Source organism: Bombus vosnesenskii, unplaced genomic scaffold (genome assembly GCF_011952255.1).
Source record: "Bombus vosnesenskii isolate JDL3184/JDL3185 unplaced genomic scaffold, Bvos_JDL3184-5_v1.1 scf7180000016275, whole genome shotgun sequence".
NCBI lineage: Eukaryota > Metazoa > Arthropoda > Insecta > Hymenoptera > Apidae > Bombus > Bombus vosnesenskii.
In genome coordinates, this window is record NW_022884344.1 from 453765 (window position 1) to 473318 (window position 19554).

General features: G+C 34.6%; 1 protein-coding gene and 2 long non-coding RNA genes across 4 annotated transcripts in view; 1 reads left to right on the forward strand and 2 right to left on the reverse strand.

The window, feature by feature from the left end:
- LOC117242670 (CCR4-NOT transcription complex subunit 6-like) overlaps nucleotides 1-19554 on the forward strand; it is a 126099-nt gene that overhangs the window by 91571 nt on the left and 14974 nt on the right. For both annotated transcript variants that reach the window (XM_033509546.1, XM_033509547.1), the window contains exons 2-3: nucleotides 6125-6193; nucleotides 18790-19102. In XM_033509546.1, coding sequence (XP_033365437.1) covers nucleotides 6125-6193; nucleotides 18790-19102 — 382 coding nt within the window. The remainder of the gene's footprint in view (nucleotides 1-6124; nucleotides 6194-18789; nucleotides 19103-19554) is intronic.
- LOC117242698 lies at nucleotides 9213-9994 on the reverse strand. Its single transcript, XR_004495322.1, has 2 exons — nucleotides 9575-9994; nucleotides 9213-9496 (listed from the first exon to the last, which is right to left on the reverse strand). It is a non-coding gene; the product is annotated as an uncharacterized LOC117242698 (long non-coding RNA).
- Nucleotides 11981-13208, reverse strand: LOC117242692. The gene is made up of 4 exons (XR_004495316.1): nucleotides 13185-13208; nucleotides 12689-13107; nucleotides 12189-12366; nucleotides 11981-12010 (listed from the first exon to the last, which is right to left on the reverse strand). It is a non-coding gene; the product is annotated as an uncharacterized LOC117242692 (long non-coding RNA).

The following is a 19554-nucleotide window of genomic DNA, read 5'->3' on the forward strand; positions in this document are numbered from 1 at the left end:
CCCACGCAAGCAGACACGAGAACAAACTCTCATCTTTTAATCAATCGGCAAAAACGCTTTGGGTAGAAAGTGGAGTAAAGAGGAAACTCAAGAGATTCCAACCAACAGACCTCCGATTTAGTTGAGTTTAACTCGGCACTCAGTAAACATAAATAGCTAACAATAATCAAGTACTCAGTACGGCTATGAGCTACCGAACAAGTATCCGCATATCAACGTTCCACGCAAGGTTTATTTATTGTCGTAATAGTATATAAACAACCTGGAAATTAAAAAAGAGAAGAAGAAATATTTCACGATACGTTACCATTGCCATTGCTTTAAATTCCACTTAAATTGATTGTAACAAAGTTCGTAACTATTTCCTGAATAACATACGAGTCTCGTCATTCTTCTTAATTTTTATCAGTTGTAGCTATTTATCAGTTGTAGCTATCGCTATTTTCTCTGACACCTCCAACGAAGTGAAATAGAATATTACGATCTTGAGGTGGTCTTGGATTCCAAAATATGGTATCGATCATCGGAATATTAACGTGGAAAGATGATATATCAGGTCTGTAAGTATGAAACCGTAATTTGTCTATAGATGGTCCTAGCTGATAATGTAGTTGTCACTAAACTGCGTCATTGATGCCAAAAGTCTTTGTTGACATCTTACAAACATTTTCGACACAGAACAATACAAATTTCATACAACAGCGTAGTTTGTAATGGTGTTGAACATGTCAAATTTTGTGCCTGGAAACTACGATTTGCGGACAGCATTGATTTTCTGTTACCATTCGAAGAAAACTGCTGCAGAATCGCATCGAATGCTCGTCGAAGCTTACGGTGAGCATGCTCTTGGTAAATCACAGTGCTTTGAGTGGTTTAAAAAATTCAGAAGTGGCAATTTTGACGCGAGGAACGAAGAACGTGGGAGACCACCGAAAAGGTTTCGAGACAGCGAATTGCAAGCACCGTTGGACGAGGATGACGCTCAAACGCAACAACAACTCGCTGATCGATTAAACGTGACACGAGAAGCCGTCTCCATGCGTTTGAAAGCCATGGTAAAGATCCAGAAGGTGGGAAAATGGGTTCCCCACGAACCGAATGAAAGACAGCAGGAAAACCGAAAAACCACTTGCGAAATGCTGCTTGCCAGATACAAAAGAAAGTCGTTTCTCCACCGAATTGTGACTGGCGATGAAAAGTGGATATATTTTGAGAATCCTAAGCGTAAAAGATCATGGGTAGCTCCAGGCGAACCACCGACATCGACTACAAGACCAAATCGCTATGGACGGAAGACAATGCTCTGTGTTTGGTGGGATCAGAAGGGTGTGATCTATTACGAGCTGTTAAAACCTGTCGAAACCGTTAATACCGAGCGCTACCGACGACAAACGATCGATTTGAATCGAGCTTTGCGTGAAAAACGACCAGAATATCAAAAAAGGCGACACAAAGTAACTTTGCTTCGTGATAATGCACCATCGCATACAGCAAAACCGGTGAAGGAAACGATCGAAGCGTTCAGTTGGGAAATACTTTCGCACGCGGCTTACTCACCAGACTTGGCTCCGTCCGATTACTATTTATTTGCATCGATGGGACACGCATTTTCTGACCAGCACTTCGCTTCTTACGAAAATGTACGAAAATGGCTCGATGACTGGTTTGCCTCAAAAGAGCGACAGTTTTTTTGGCGTGGCATCCACCAATTGCCAGACAGGTGGGAAAAATGTATAGCTAGCGATGGGCAATACTTCGAATAAAATATTTTTAATCATTTTCATACAATAAACGTGTATTTTCTATACACAAATTCCGGTTTCATATTGACATACCTTATATATTTTTTAAATGAATGCAATAAATGACTGCAATATTTATCGTAGCAAATTTAGCGACCATAAACGCGTTACAAATGGAATGTAAATATGAGAAACATAACTTGCGCAGAGTCTGGATTACATCAAGGCATTCAGAAACAACGTATATTTCCTCATATACTTTTAGAAAATGGGAACATTCACGTTACGAAATAACGATAAACAAATGCATTGCTGGCGCTGCTAAAACTGTTTCAGTGTCTCGGTTCGTCCTTAGATAGCTAAAAATGTATTCGTATAATAAAAAGATTGATATACTCTACATGTTCGATGAACGTAACGTTGCAGTTGTGTGCGCGCGCTACGAGATATCCAGAGAGACGTAAAAGATATTTTATAACGTTGAAAAGACTTTAAGAACTCGTGGGAAGATTGCAAGAAGAAAAGAAATAGATCTAATCTGATTACAAATGCTGACGATGCTTTTTTAGTGTTTATTCATTTTGAAAAAAATCCACTAACTTATATTCACGTTGTTACTGTTGGCACTGGATTATCTCGAGGTTCTGTTAATAGGATTACAAAGGAGAATTGTGAGCATTCTTACAAAATGTCTATAGTACAACATTTATAGCACGATGGCTAGTCCTTGTTTTCTATGAGCGTTTATTACCAGAAGAAATAAATTACAAATACATTGAACGTTCAGTTGCTGCAACACTCATCCAATTCGTATTAAATTATACAGTGAATCCGCAGGCTTATGAAAGGCCATTCAAAACGTCGAACATAAGAGAATACGATGAAACAAACTACTTGTATCAAACTATATGAAACGAACTACAGTGAATACGAATGAACATAAATTGCATCGCAAATCACAGGTGGCAACTGCGAACTAAACGTGTCAGAACAAATAAATAAAATAGAACAAACAGTAATATAAAAGCAAGTTGGACAGTATACAAACTCGGAGAAGGAGATTAAAGAATTAAACCGAAAATCAAAGATGAAAACTAGGATGGAAAGGGTCTGGCATGATTAGTTGCTGCACATGAAAGTACTTTGCAAGCGTCAAACAACATTCTGTAACTTTTATGCAAACGAAAAATTAACATGTCGTTCCATCTAAAAAATTTTCATTTTTTATTTCTCCTTCTCCAAGGAATTTGTTATGCTCCAAATAATTAACTGTGGTATCCCATTTAATTAAAAACAGCAAGTCTGCAGCAGAGTCAGAAAAGGTAGTTTGCAATGCTTTGTGCGATTCATCTTGTGTATTAGTTTCTATTCACATGAGATTTCAAATTAAACAAGACACTTCGTTGTACTCGTGAAAAAGTCACGCATCACTTACTGTTTCTCTATCTTATCTGGTTATTGTTGTTATTTATTATGTGATCCTAAGTCCTAGGTGTCACAGGATGGGACTTGACTTTCCATTAAATTAGGTTGTTATATATTTTGTGTGTCTAAACTGTTGTGGATCTATTATTTCTACATTTTCTTTCTAAAATTTCTAAAATTTCTATTATTTATAAAACGAAAGAAACTTTTGGGATAATATAATATATCAAATATAATATATCATACCTCTTTGGCCTGACACTCTTACTTCGTATATTGCACATTAGTGTCCTATTCTGTGGATGTCACTCGATATCTACTCTTATCGCTAACATTCTACTTATGCCTTTTATTTATGTTCTGCTAGTATGGACTCCTCAGTAAGGCTCTCACCTAACAGACCTATACCTTAGACACAATGTGAGAAGAGAGAAAGTGAGTGTTTCGTCCAAGATCTGCTAGTATGGACTCTTCTCTACTTATGTTCAAATTAATGGCTAAACCTACTTATTCGATTCTAATGTAAACTACTCCAAACTAAAGTACCTCGATCTAGAAACTATAGATTAAGCACTTTTCTTCCCAGTCTTTATTCACAGTTTTCTTCGCCAGTTCACAGGCGCTTCTTTTCCTTCTTCGCTTGGTAATTCTTATCTCTATCTTATCTAGTTATTCATTTATGTTTATTTTATCAAGATCAGCCAATTGACTAAACAATAATTTGGGCATAGTAAGATAAGATGAAGTTGATCATTCTTCCACTCTGTACAATTTTCTCACTCAAATTTTACTTAACACGCATTTAGAAGTTTCAGAATTGTGCAATTTATCTCAAACAGATTATCGGAGAATTATCAAAATTGCTACTGACGTAATTTATTCTCATTCAAAGATACAACGAACGATTGTACTTACATTACGCGTTGCGTCAAATAATTTTCTGCATAGAATTCGTTCAATAATGAAACAGGATAGCGTTTAATAAACGCTCGCGCGTCTAATACAGAACGAAACGTTTTTTCCCCGTCCTACGTTTGCGCGACTGACGAGAAGGCTAAAGTTGTCGAAAGTTTCTTGACGAGCGAGTTCTCTAACGTTCGCCAAGCCTTCCGCAATTGATCCTGCTACATACTTGTGAACTTCTGGAACTGGCTGCGAAAACTAAATAGAAAGTTAAGTTCAATTTCCGGTTCGGCGTTCTCCAACTTGGAATTCTGTTGAGGACAGCGGTACGTCGTGACATGACGTAGGGCAAATTTAGCAAATGAATTGCGTCGAATGGCAACACGAACAAATTACGAGTCGAGAGTTCCAGCTCCTCTATGTTGGAGGAATTTCGTTAGAACTGGTCTTCAACTGGAAGATTACTACCCGAACTCTGTCTGTCAACTAGCTGGTTGGTTGCGGATATAAGGAGACGAAGGCAAGAGCACTCTTGCCGAGTCTTCAACACGTTCTACGACTAGTACGACGTCAGAGGCTTTGAATTGTTAATTTTGATTACCTTCGCGCCTCGTCGTACTTTGCTCCTGCCACTTGTCTAATGTACCGCCATTTGTGCCAGAGTTGAGTCACGTCTCTGGGTTTCAAGGTTGTTACCGCCATTTCCGGAGAGTCGTTAACGCTCTCCGCTATGTACCTCTTCATATATTCCGATTCCTCGTTCACCCTCTTTCTCTCTGTTTTACTGCTCCGCTTTTAAAGCTTCTGCGAGAAGTGGGTCATTTTACGGTACTATAAAACGTAACCTATATATCAGCCACTTATTTGGTAAATCGGTTCACGTAGCTCTTGTTCAACTATGTTAGCCAAATTGGGGTTCGTTAATGGATCATAAATATACAGCTGGTATGATACTATGGAAATAATAATAATCATTTTTAATAGCATTTATATTTCTTTTAAAAAGTCACGCGTTAATACAAATGATTTCGATACGGACGCGGGGTAGTAACTGCTTCAAGTAGACAAAATTGATGAGATTATACAGGGTGGTTGGTAATTGGTGGTACAAACGGAAAGAGGGTGATCCTACGCGAAAAAAGAAGTTAAAAATATAGAATAAATTTTTTTTTCATTTTTCCATCGAGACAACGATCTACAGTGAGATTCGTTATAACGAGACGCGATAAAGTGCACGCGTACCGACCGAAAATTCAAAGTCGATTTTCTCGAAAACAAAGCCTCAAACGAAAAATTTTTATTCTGTATTTTCGACTTCTTTTTTCACGTAGAATCACCCCCTTTCCGCTTGTACCACCAGTTACCAACCACTCTGTATATCGTTCAAGTGCTTTAGCACCAAACTTTCAAAAATTCCAAAAGTTGAACACTTTGGTCTGTGAAAACATTCTTACTCTAACTCCAAACTACCTCTTTTATTATTTATTCTATTATCATTATCTATTATTATTTATTAAACCCTACCTCTAATCTTTTATCGAGTACTTGGAATTTTTTAATTATTTTTCTCTAATTTAATAACGGTTAATATTGTTAATAATTAAAATATCGCTTCGTATTTTATGCAATTGTTGTCAATTGAGAGTATGCTATGTTTAATTCGATAGTACTTAAGTTGACAGCATACACCTGTAACTAATTGCTATGCATGGAATTGATACTTGTTTGGTATTCATACAGATTCATCTTAATTACGTAATAAACGTTGTAAATATTTCAGTGAATAACTACAGAAAATTTATTCGCACACATTAAATGCACTCATTATTTGCACAATATTAAAATGACCTTCAGTTTTCAAAATGATTACAAGTGACTTGCTGATTTTCCACTTTAAACAAATAAATAAATAAAATAAGTCTTCCAAAAATACACGTGTATAATATACAAATATATAATTTGATAAATGCGTAAATTAGTTCATAAATATGTCATTAATTACGTTTTATAATTTGGCGCTGCCTTTACTAATTAATACAAACTTCTTGTTTCAGTTACTGCAAATCATCCACCTCAAAGACCATGGATTCCATTGACGAGACCGAATAGGACGAGACCAACATGTAAGTTACAATGCGTTTAATAAATTTATTACATATAGAAATTAATCTGAGAAATATAAATGATTTTCTGAAGAAACTTGATCATTTCCAAGATCGAACCTAATTTGTTGGAAGTATTAAATATTATTTGAAATGCACGTGTGCTATCTAGAAAGACAGCGATATTAACTTGTTACCAAGTTTCTTCCTGTAAGAATTTTGTCTATGAAAACTTTCTATTAAAACTGATAGAGAAAATTTGAATTGAATTTTCGTTTCCTAAGCATTTATAAAGATACGATATTGAAAAATGTCGCAATTAAGGCATCACAGTATGTTTCTGTAAAATTCATTAAAGTAATTTCAATTATTATTGGAAGTCCAGTTTTATTTCAATTATTAAGATAAAATTGCAAATCAACAAATCGTCTTTTTGTATTTCACGATACCTTTAATAATGTATGTGATATGCAATGTTTGAAAAAAATTTTAAATATAATTAAAATACTTGTTGCATTGACTAAATGTAATGAAACGAAGTTTTTATTCTTTTGCTTCTCCACATTTTCCATATTTATAAATCACTAAAGAACACGTAGTATTCGAAAATATGAGAATTTAACAATGAGTAGTGATTAAGTGATATCATATGTATCTTAATTAATATGTTTCATGCTATGTGAGCCACAGGTGGCCCATGCTGTATTTTCTATTTAAAATCTTGATGTTTAGCGTATAAACAGCCGTAGTAAAACTGTAGTTTTACCACAGATACATGTAAACATACGATGAAACAAAGCCATCGCTTTTTTTGGAATTTATTACAAACATTACGGTATGGTGTACTACTTGATGCTAATATTTCTGACCTTTTTTAAATACATAATACAAATAACATAGACTCCACTTTTTTTAAATAATACATCGTAATATGAATGTATTCAATGATATCCTACGCTTTTTACAGTAAATGTAGCTCTGTAGGATTTTACATAGTAATTATGTCATTGCATGTAAGCTTCCTATAACTTTCGGTCGAAAAAACAAACTTCACATTTAGTCAATGCAACAAATATTTTAGCTACATTTGAAATTATTGTCCGAATATGCACATCATTGTTGAACGCAACAATTTGTTAATTTTCCAATTTTATCTTGTAGTAACCAAAGTAAACCACTGCTGTTTTTTTTAATGATTTTTAAGCAAACATTTTCTAATACTTTAGTTGCAACGTTTTCCATGATTATATTTGTAAGTAGTTTTTTAGTAATTTCACGCAGACGAGTTGCTCTCAAGATTAGTTTGTTGCTTTCCTTTTCATTGCTAAATCACTTTACTCTGTGACAATAGGCAAAGGTACGTGTGTCTGTATCCCATTATCCATCGTCTCCGTGTTATCCAATTTAAAACTTAGCATAAACATTTATAAAGACACCGGAAATTGCTGTTCGTACATCGATCATATTCTTCACGTCCCATTCATATCGTTGAATACATCGTAAAATGTATAATAAATTGATGATAATAGAATAATTTAAAGAAATACATTGGTATCGATATCTCTGTATATAACAATTGATAACAATATTGATTGATTGAAATAACAATAACAATTTCAATAGATAATGAAATAATAGATAACATATATGCGTTTAAAGTGGACATTCTGTATGATACAATATAAAACATGAAATTTCTATTGTTCATAGTTACGAATACGTAATTGCACACATAATTAATCGCTAATTATCTGTAAATATTTGAAATATTTTACAATAATAAGCTATCTGTTTATTCTGCAAACATCAACCGTGTAAACAGAAAGTATAGTACATGTAAGCCACCTGTGGCTCACACAGCATGGCACGTTAGTTAAGAAACATACGTACAATATTATTCATCCACTGTTTACTGTTAGCAGCTCATCATCTTCTTTTCCTACTTATATTAAATAGAATACAAGCATCAGCCACATGTCTAGTACTATACGTCATCTTTCTTTTTTATTATGTGTTTAAGATCAACGTGTAACTCCTAAGATTATTAATGACCAGGTGAGAATGCTCAATGAGACAGAACACATAATTATTGTAAAGCAATATCTTTCAGAAAATCTGGAGCTTTTTTGTCAGAGTCTTCTTTTTATAGCATGTTATTTAGTTTTATAGTTTGTCAGGTCATGTTGTACCCTTCTAATATTCTAATTAAGGTAGGAGATTAGGATACCTTCGATGAAGCTCAATATGCCTTAAATATCACAAATATTTAGCTCAGTTTTGATAACAAGGTAGAGTTGTGTCTTATTCTTAATCGAGTTAATGTTACTTGATCTTTTCCATTCAACAGTAAAGCCAGATTGTCATCATTTATATTGTTACAGACTTAACGTAGCTTGATAAGTCTTAAATTTCTCTATTCTTCGTTCCATCATTCTATTATTCCTCTAATGAAGTACTTTTGAAGATCTTTGTAGAACGTAAGTTCATGATTTGTTGTAGATGTACTGGAACTATTGGATTGGCATTGGGTTATCATCTAATGACAAAATCCTCAATCACTTAGTTGCCAAAATCAATAACCAAGTGTGTTGTTGAGTACATCTTTGTTTACGTATACCAAAACAGGTGTTGATGCGGATCACGATGATGCCTCTCAGTGCAATCATTTCCATAAAACTGTATTACACACAAGCCACATTACAAAGCTTCAAATAGCTAAACTTTGTCCTGACAAGAAAATACTCTCATACACCCATAAATAAGGCAGATATTTAGCTGAACTCATTTAGCTAAGACATCCTATTATTAAATGTAAGAATGGTATTTCAAACAGAAAAATATGGAAATTACGAACAGCATTTGTCACTAACAGACGTTCTGTTTAGATAACTCAATATTCGGATAGTAGCTCCTTCAAATATTAGGCCATTCTAATAATGCAGATCCCTTTCAGTTTGAATTAAATGATTATTAAACACTGTATAGTACGAAATAGAAAATTGTTTTAACAAAAGCACGTTGCAACGATAATAAATGCTACCTTGTGACCAAATGACGTGGCCTAATCCAACGACGAATACCTTGGCCGTCGATCAACATCGAATCACAGCATCAGTGAGTTTCGTAGCATCGAAATGTCACGCAGCCTGCCGATTGCCATATCGCACCACACCACAGATTTATTGCAAGCGTTGCCACGATATTGTGAAAGAGCTAGAGAAACCCAGTGCCAGAAAGACACAGCGCGAACAACCGTTCTTCTGCTGATACCACTGTCACTACCGTCACTATTACCATCGCTCCCATCGCCACTGTTGTGGTCAACTAAAAGGAACCCATTGTCTGATTGACTATGGAATAAATGAGATAAATCATTTCATTATGAGTCATGCTATTCATTACTTATAATAATAGGCCGCTGTTATTACATCCAATGACCCGATTGTACTGTCAATCTCTTCTCTTCCCGTAGCTTCGTCTATCTCTTCTTTGATCTGTTTATTTAATTACAGCCTTTTGAACGTTTCGTTACAAACGTTCCATTATTCTTCAGCTTTTCTACACTGCAATATACAGGGTGTCTCGTATACACAGTTCGCTCAGGAAGTTCCGGGACCAACGTTATTAAGAACACAGTTTTTCAGATAAATAAAATTTCATTATCTATTAGTCAACGTGCATCCTTTCGCTGTGCATAGTCCTCTTTTGAAATTGGACTTAAAAGAACCGTCACGCTCTTCTGGATCGTTTCTACATCGTCCAAACACGCTATCCTCGTAGTGCCACTTTCAGCTTAGGAAACAGAAACAAGTCAGCAGGCGCCAAACCCGGACAGTAGAAGATGGAAGAGTGAAAGATGAATCGCTGCAACCGATTTTCTAGCAAAAGGTTGCTGATAGAAACGAATGATGGAAACGAAGGTAATCAACGACTAGTGTACTGAAGCACTGTCGTGCAGGAGAAACCATTCTCGTAATTGGTACGTGTTCCGGTTGACCCTACGAATTCTTTCCAAAGACGATCAAGTACGTCTGCGTAAAGTGATCCAGTTACAGTCTGATCCAGTTACAGATGATCGACTATAGTCTGGCCGGGGGACACAAATTCGGTGAATCAGTCAACAACCTTCATCAACATCCTTTTCATTTTTGATTTTGTGGCCTCTACTTACCAGATTTGGATGTATAGGAAAAGCATGTACGTTGAATGATAATAAAATTTCATGCGCCTTAAAAACTGTGTTCTCGATAACACGGAACCTGCTGAATGCACTGTGCAGCTACTGCACGGGGAACCGCTTCGGCAGTGGATTCTGAACACGAGGACAATACAAAACGTTTTGACGTGGTTTTCCATTTTGTAATTTCTGCTGCGTCGTTTCAACGAAAATTCATTTGATGCAATTAGAAAGCATGGGTCGATCCAGTCCTGAAATTTCAAGTATAGGCCACTAGTATACCACTGACTACTCTTTTTCCTGTCTTGCATTGTGGTCTCGAAACACGTGGAATTATTTGAAATCTGTTGGTCGTGATAAGTCCGTACGTGCAGCAACGCGGAATGCGACTAACGACTATGCCAGCAGGACCGTGCAAATTACTTCTTGCACTTCTCGTGACGACCCTGACAATCATGATCATTATGGGCCGCTCACGAACGTATTCTTTGGAAGACAGCAATTATGCGTCATTATCATTCCCACGTTTATAACGACACAATGAGGCTTTTATTGGAATTGTTGTTGTTTCCGTATATATAATCGTTGCTCTAGTCATTTACATTTTTGTTACAACCATTTCGACCAGCTCATCTGTACCGTCGAAAATTGAATATATGAATTTTTCTTTGTCCGAAGAAATTAGCTTTTTCCAAAAGTCTAATGTTTTATTTATGTGAACTATGATTTCGAACTGTAGCTTCTTTTCTGTATTTATCTTACTAACCAGAGTAAACTATTATAAGATATATTTTAGACGTCACGACATAAAAGTTAATACTTTTAACTAAGAAATCTTGATTACGGATAACTATTGCAAAAGATCCAAATTTTGTTGATTATCGGTAGTCATTGTCGATAATGAGAATTTTTTTTTTGTTTACGAATAATCATTATCGATAAGGGAAATTTAATTTTGTTTACTAGTGACGAATATAAACGACAGGTACTTTTTTTCGTTACCATTAATCGTTATCAATGAGGAGAATTTTGTTTTCGTTACTGATAACCATTATCGACGACAATAAATTTTTCTGGTTACTTTCGATTATCGTCAGTTGTTATTAACATTACTCATTGACAAAGTAAAAAGATACTAATTATAAAACTTATGGTAGTCGAACGTAACCAAAAGGTTTTTCGCTATTGATAATGATTATCGGTAACCAAAATAAAATTCGGACCATCGATAACGATTATTGGTAAGTTTCAAAAAATTAGATCTCCGTCATCGATAACGTTTACTGACAGACAAATAAAAATTGAATCATTCACAATGGATCAATTAAAAATTAATATCTTTGAATAATTTCATTTCTTGAGAAACTTTTTTGAATTCTATTGATAGCTGGTTTCCATTTAAATAAAAATCAAGTTTTCTTCTATAAGTCTTTTCCAAGGAAAACTAGTTTTACAATTTTATTTTAAAATTCCTACTTCATGTTATATCTTCTTCCACAATGATGAAATGACTTTTGCAACGATAACTAAAAGAATAATATAATGAATTTTATTTTGCTTTTTATGTATTCAATTAAATTAAATTAAATTAAAAATGTTACTTACTTAGTGATAATTTAAAAATTAATTTTACATGGGCTGGTATCCATCCTTTACATTTGCTAAAAGAAAAAAATACATTTAACAATCCATATATATTCAAATAACGTGTAAATATATAAAAAGTTGAATGAACATAATATAAAACTAAAACAAATTTTAAATTTTGTATATAATTTTAATTTAATATTACCATTAAAAGTTGTTTTATTAGTAAAACAAATTATAAAACATGCCTACATGTATTCCATGAGTTCCATGACTTTTTAGCAGCAATTTCATGTGGTGGATATGCCATTTCATATGTAAGTGGTTGCACTACCTTTGGTTTTGGTCTATAACATCCAGCTTGTATTTTATGAAGTACTCTGCTGACATGTAAATATCTTTTCGCAACATTATTTTGATTAATTAATATCTGAAAAAAATATTTCATTTCTAATTTAGTTTAAGAATAGGGTTATGTTACATATATATTTCATGCACCACATATAAATGTGTACATACAGGACGTAGATATGGTATTAAACTCATTATTTTTAACTATCTATGTGATAATTAAACAAAAATTATATTTATATTATATTCCAAATTTGGTAACATTTAATACATTGAACACTGAATTTAACAATTTGAATTCGTGGCAGTAGTTTCAAACTCTCAAGACACATTTAGACCTTCAACTGTATAAATAAAAAAAGTGCAAATTAAAATTAAATTAAATTAAAAATGTTACTTACTTAGTGATAATTTAAAAATTGATTTTACATGGGCTGGCATCCATGAAACTCCAATTTATCTCGCTCAATAAAAGGCGCGAGAGATTGAAAAGAGCTATTCGAGGGTAAAAATAACTTTTGTCATAAAAGTCATTGATTCGAGATATTATTGTTTAATTTGAAAAGTTTCTTTTTTTTCTTTAGCTCTATGCATCTTTCTTACCTAATCCGAGGTCTTTTCCTTAGATTTTCATAGTTCAATAGTAAGATAAGTTTCACCTCATTGATCTAAAATTTTCTCCTAGATTTCGTCTTCCATCTCTCAGGGTGGTAGAATCGCTTCGTGGTTGTTTCATAATGTAGAAACGAAACGAAAAGACACCTTCGATGAAATTTATGACCATTTTATTGTTAAATGCAAAGTAATCAAGATTAAGTATCTGTATACAGAACACTTTTCAAGGATCGTACGTGACTTTAACGAAAATTTACCATGGTCGCTAATAACTAAACTCACAGCATTTTAACACTAGAACTACCACACTAGTCAAAACGACTGGTTTTACAATTTTATTTTAAAATTCCTACTTCATGTTATATTTTTTTCCGCAATGATGTAATGACTTTCGCAGTGATAACTAAAAGAATAATATAATGAATTTTATTTTGTTTGTTATGTATTCAAACTCGAAATAATTTTGTATCAAGGCTACTTATACCAATACCAGTCGAAATGACTGATACTTGTCAAAGCGTAAAAGGGTCCTGTAACCTGTTTATCGAACCCCAATTAACCAATTTTCTCGTTTTCTACAGCTTCCCACACGTTTTTACAATTTTTACCGCGTATCATTCGATATGATGATATCAGTTATCAGAAAAATTCCGGATCGATCGCTAGATCGCTAGATGCTAACACTAGAAACACCACACCGGTCAAAATGACTGATTCTACAATTTTATAAATGTTTCAATCCTCTTTTAGGGACCATGGATTAATAATAGCAAAGATCTACTACATAACATGAGAAAGTAATAAATCAATAAATATAAATATATTCTATTATTACGTATGTTTTAAAGACCAGTCATTTTGTCTGGTTTTGATAGAATAGCTTCGTGTTAACTATCGGTAATTCTGTTAAACTATAAATTTGTATAATGATCCTAAACGTAATCACAAGCGGACAACTTTTGATTCTTCTAATAGTGAGTATTATTAATGCGTGCAAAATAGCTAATATTTCTTCGGCTTAAAATGTTCTATTCAAATAAACGATTCTTGCTAATTATGCTGTTTCGTATCAATTTACACGGTATACGTGCTAATGATAAGTATAGGTACGTATATTTGCTGATCGATCGTTTGTCTTGATAATGACTTCATTAACGATGGAAACCACGTTTGACGTTTCAAATTTATTATTTAATTTTATCTTGATCTGTGTTATTCAGATTTTTACTGCATCTCGCTGTTCGAGGACCGGATATCATCTCTTCTCTGCGGTACTGTTAATAACATTGCTGGCTTCATGCTAGCGACGGTAAATTAAGTAACCTGTTCGGATTTCCTGAGACTGGTTTGACGACTATTGAGCCAGGTCATGGCATCGATGACCTCGGAAATGCCGTTCCTAACCATGAATGAAGCTGGAACCAACACTTTCATAGCTTACGTTGCCATTGACAATCACTTTCTTATTACAACTCGCATGAGGAAACAGCCATTCATCGAGTATCAGATAAAAGTAATTTATTAACAAAGTCGACAATTTATTAACAAAGCTACTCACAGGATTATAATCAATTAATAATACAATAAAAGATGACAGAGAGGGATTGAGTTAATTGGCAACAATTGAATAGGCCATGTTTCATCTATGCCTCACGATGTCTTCGATATTTATAATTAGCTTCACGTCGAATTAACTTTCTTCCTACGAAATATCGTTTAAAATATCGTAGATATTACCAAAGCATCGCCAAGAATTCTGTAGACTAAACACGTGCTTAATACAAAGCTGATTCGAAATCTATGAAAGTTGAAATCTCCGACCAATATCTACGCTGGATTGTACATTTTTATTGGACTAATATTAAACTCTAAAAACATTTCCTACCAAAAACGGTACATCAAAAGACGCAATTAATATTTACTATTTTCCAAGCAAGATAATAACACCATAGATACATCTAGCACGTTAAACAGCAACTTACCTTGCAGATACACGACGACTATTTACTTTCCAACGTTCCAATTTAGTTTCCGATGTTAATTATTGTTTGAAAATAAGAAAACGGCAAAGTCGTACGCTGGACGATACCTGCGTGGAAAAAGACATACTCTCAAAGTCTTCTTCCACTGTACTCGTAGTCTCCTTCGTATATATTATTACTGCAAGTCCGAAGAGACCTGCACTCGCTGTTCAATAAGGGATGTTGCAAAGTTACGTGCAGCAACGTGAATACGAGTAAACGCGAACGAGCGAGTATTAAAGACAAACGCGACCGGTAAGACCAGATGCGCTTAACGCAAACTCTCGTCGGCTGGCAGCCGCTTAAATCTTGAAGCAAAGATACATAGTTTATTGTGGCGCGTCCTTTTATCGGAAACCGGCCGCAATTGTGGCGCTACGAAATAGATCGAATGGTGCAACGTGCCGGAATAATAAAGTAGGCTTTCGAAATCTTCCTTCCTGGTTTGTTAATCCGTTTGCGTGGAACCAACGTAACGTAATGAACGCCAACAGCGAAGAAAGTTCAGTCTTAATCGCTCGAGCCTTGTTCCGCCAGAGCAAAGCTGGAAGAGGCAGTCGAGTTATCCATTACAGATAATTACGGATGGTACGCTAGACTCTGTTATCTGCAGGAAAAGGTGGCAGGGATTCTGTATCCAAAGAGGATGCTGTATCTTCGATTCATAGGCATGAAAACATTCGCCGTTTGATATATCTAATTGCGAGCAAACGATTCTGTTTCCTGGCCTGTTGCCAGTTATCCTGCTTCTACCAGTGTTACGGTGTACGAATTGTCAAAGTGATTCTCGCTTCTAGGAGAACTCTACATCTTGTCTAGTGTTTGGTTTTCTTAGTTCTCGAAGCTAGTACGTATTGTTTAGCTCTAAATCAATTTGAAGGAATAGCCTCTTAGCCTTATAGCTTTTTCTAGGAGCAAACCCTGCAAAGATGGTGCAGCCGAATATAGACGGGTAGGTCTTCGTAGTTGTATTAATACACCATGGCTTTGGAGCTCTTTCGTAAAGTAACGCTGGCAGTGTGAGAATCTGGACTGGTATACATATCGTACTTATTTCCTCTCTCTATTCCAAGATAAAACCTCAACACGAATGAATAATCCTCACAAAGGATATAACCTAACAAACACGAAGATGGTACCCCACTGGGGGTAGCCACCCACATGATAATCAAACAACCAAAAAATTCTACCAAATGTCCAAATCGGACAAATTGTGAATGTAAACAACTAAATAAAAAAAACGAAGGCATAATCCAAATCTTTCAGAGAGACAAAGTTCATTTGAAAAAAATATAGTATTTTGCTGGGTAATTGGCTTGTACGCAGAAAAATACAAGGAAAGAACGGCAACACATCCAAACCAGGTGCTGCCGAAGCGAGCAAAACTCTCATAGACAAAAGACTAAAAAGAAGACATCCCACTGACCTTACTAAAGAAATAAAATAGTCAAATTCGAAGATGGTATTACGTAAAGTACAAATTAAATAGAAAAGAAGACTTTTGGTCGAGAAAACACCCCACAGACCTGACTGAAGAAATAAAATAGTCAAACTTGAAGATAGTAACCAGCTGGGGATAGCCATCCACACGTTATTTAGTAATCAAGTTAGAAAAATTTACCAGATGTCCAACTGAACAAATTGTAAAGTAGAAATTAAATAGAAAAGAAGACTTTTGGTCGAGAAAACACTTCACAGACCTGACTGAAGAAATAAAATAGTCAAACTCGAAGATGGTATTCCACTGGGGGTAGCCATCCACACGTTATTTAGCAATTAAATTAGAAAAATTTACCAGATGTCCAACTGAACAAATTGTAAAGTACAAATTAAATAGAAAAGAAGACTTCTGGTCGAGAAAACACCCCACAGACCTGACTGAAGAAATAAAATAGTCAAACTTGAAGATAGTAACCCGCTGGGGGTAGCCATCCACACGTTATTTAGCAATTAAGTTAGAAAAATTTATCGAATGTCCAGCTGGACAAATTGTAAAGTAGAAATTAAATAGAAAAGAAGACTTTTGGTCGAGAAAACACTCCACACACCTGACTGAAGAAATAAAATAGTCAAACTTGAAGATAGTAACCAGCTGGGGATAGCCATCCACACGTTATTTAGCAATTAAGTTAGAAAAATTTATCGAATGTCCAACTGAACAAATTGTAAAGTAGAAATTAAATAATAAAAAAAAAATTTTGATGAACAACAATTTCTGTTTGATATCATTTTATTGAATTAGGTATGACCCATTTCGTTATATTTCTATTATTATGTTCGTGCATAATTCAATAGACTAATATAAAAGAAAAAACATTGTGCGTCTATTATTTCCTTATAAAACGAAAGAAACTGTTCAGACGACCTAATAGATAAGAAAATCGTCTGCCTGGTCTATACTTCTTTGATTATATTCTCGAAAACATAAATTTGCATAAAAGCTCTCCGCCTACTAATTATCACGTTTCCTATGAAACTCAGCAGATGTGCTAATAATTATGAACGAATGTGTATGTGCTTCGAACACGTTTGCTCTTTACGTATCTTAAGTGAATCATCTAGGACGTCCTGAACATGGTACTGAAGAAAGCACCTTTTGGAAAATAGCTATAGAAGAATTCCCTTTTGTCTCATTTTCTCAGTCGTTATCGTCTATGCGCGTTAAGATAAGCTCGGGTCTCTATACGTACTTACACTGTCTCTATCTTCCAACTTGGATTTGGATAAGGAAATCTGAAGGAAAACCGGGACACGACAGCCATTAACGACGCTTATCTCACGGCACATCGTGTTCAAACAATGTACATTTGACATGATAACGTCGATGAATTCGAAATAACTATTAAACTCTCGTTAACCTTTGACGAGAATTTTTATGTAAATCACACGTCTACGAACAATATGTAAAATAATTATTCCTTTTCCATTCACCTTCGCATTCTATGATTTTGTTGATTATATTCGATGAATTATTTATTCTACGTAAGTAGACCGCGGATGTTCGTAGGTTTTTTTGAAAATTTAAGATTCCAAAAATCCTACGAAGTACATATAATATGCAAGAATGTGTACGATATATAAAATAGAGCACATATTTAGCAAACGAGGCAAATTTCTATTTAGGTTTCATTTCTGTAATTACGTTTATAAAAACACAAAGTTGCAGATACATTCGCAGTCTATGTATAAGCAGTAGAACTTTTAATTTATCACGTTAAATAATTCGATAAATATTTTAAAATACAGTGATGGTGTTTATTCGTATTTCAGGCTCACGGGCCATTACAAAAAAGATCATTGTCATCTACTATATATATCGTACGCATATATAAATATTTACACACGTCACATGCATTCATACGTTTCACCGTTTATTGTGAATATGTATCTAAAACTGTATTCTTGGGCTAAATAAACAACTTTAAATAAAAAAAAATAAAAAAAAATACATTCATACATGTACCCAACACACGAACATACACACAACTTCATTTTTATCATCGTCAGTTCGACTGGCACTAATTTTGATATCTTTATGCTCCTGTTTCTTACTTGCTGAAACTTTGAAACAAAATAATTTGACGAAACAATTTAAACAATTTAAGAAATAGAGAAAATTTTGGCAAACGTAGTCCAATTTTGAACAAATGTCTACCTTACAGAGATATTCTTTCCCTTCCAATTAAATTTACGTTTATATTCCAATTTACGTATTATCAATCTTTCTTATCTTCATCCTTCTTCTTCTTATTCTTTATAAAAAAAAAAGTTAAAGTATCCGTTCGCGAGAGCGATTATTCTAAAAGATGTTTCGACTTTAATTTCGTAAAATTCCCGAATTGTAAGTGGTTCTGTCTTTGTTCCAGGTATATTCACAGTGATGTGTTACAATGTATTATGCGACAAGTATGCGACTCGGCAAATGTACGGTTATTGTCCGAGTTGGGCGCTCGATTGGGAATATCGGAAAAAAGGGATCCTGGATGAGATACGACATTATGCCGCGGACATAATTAGCCTGCAGGAGGTCGAAACGGACCAATTCTACAATTTCTTCCTGCCAGAACTTAAACACGATGGCTACGATGGCATATTTTCTCCAAAATCTCGAGCGAAGACGATGGCGGAGAATGATCGTAAATACGTAGATGGATGTGCTATATTTTACAGAACAGCGAAGTAAGTACGACATTATTTAAGATCCATCCATTTTTATGTAGAAAACTAACGAGTAAACCTACAAAAAATTACACTGTTCGACGAATTTGTACTTTTTCTCGATTTTGCAACACTCGGTAGGTGATTCTTCGTGAGCTAAACACGAATCTGCAAGCTGCTTTTCCTGGAACCCACAGTTTTCGAAGAAGTCAATTTTCAACAAAATTGCAAAATTTCCATCTTGCGGATGTTTCGTGCTTTTGCCGTTGCACCTGTCGAGTTGCTAAGCAGAACATCTCGAAAGTTGAAATTTCTAATCTCCTTGAAAATTGATTTTTCAGAAAACTATTAGTTCTAGAGGGGAAAAAATTAGCAAAGAAAAATTGTCCATGGTTTGTGAAGCGTAGCTTAGGATTATAAATTCTGATTGCTAAAGAGATATTCTGTTGATAAAGAGATAAATTCTTATCGAT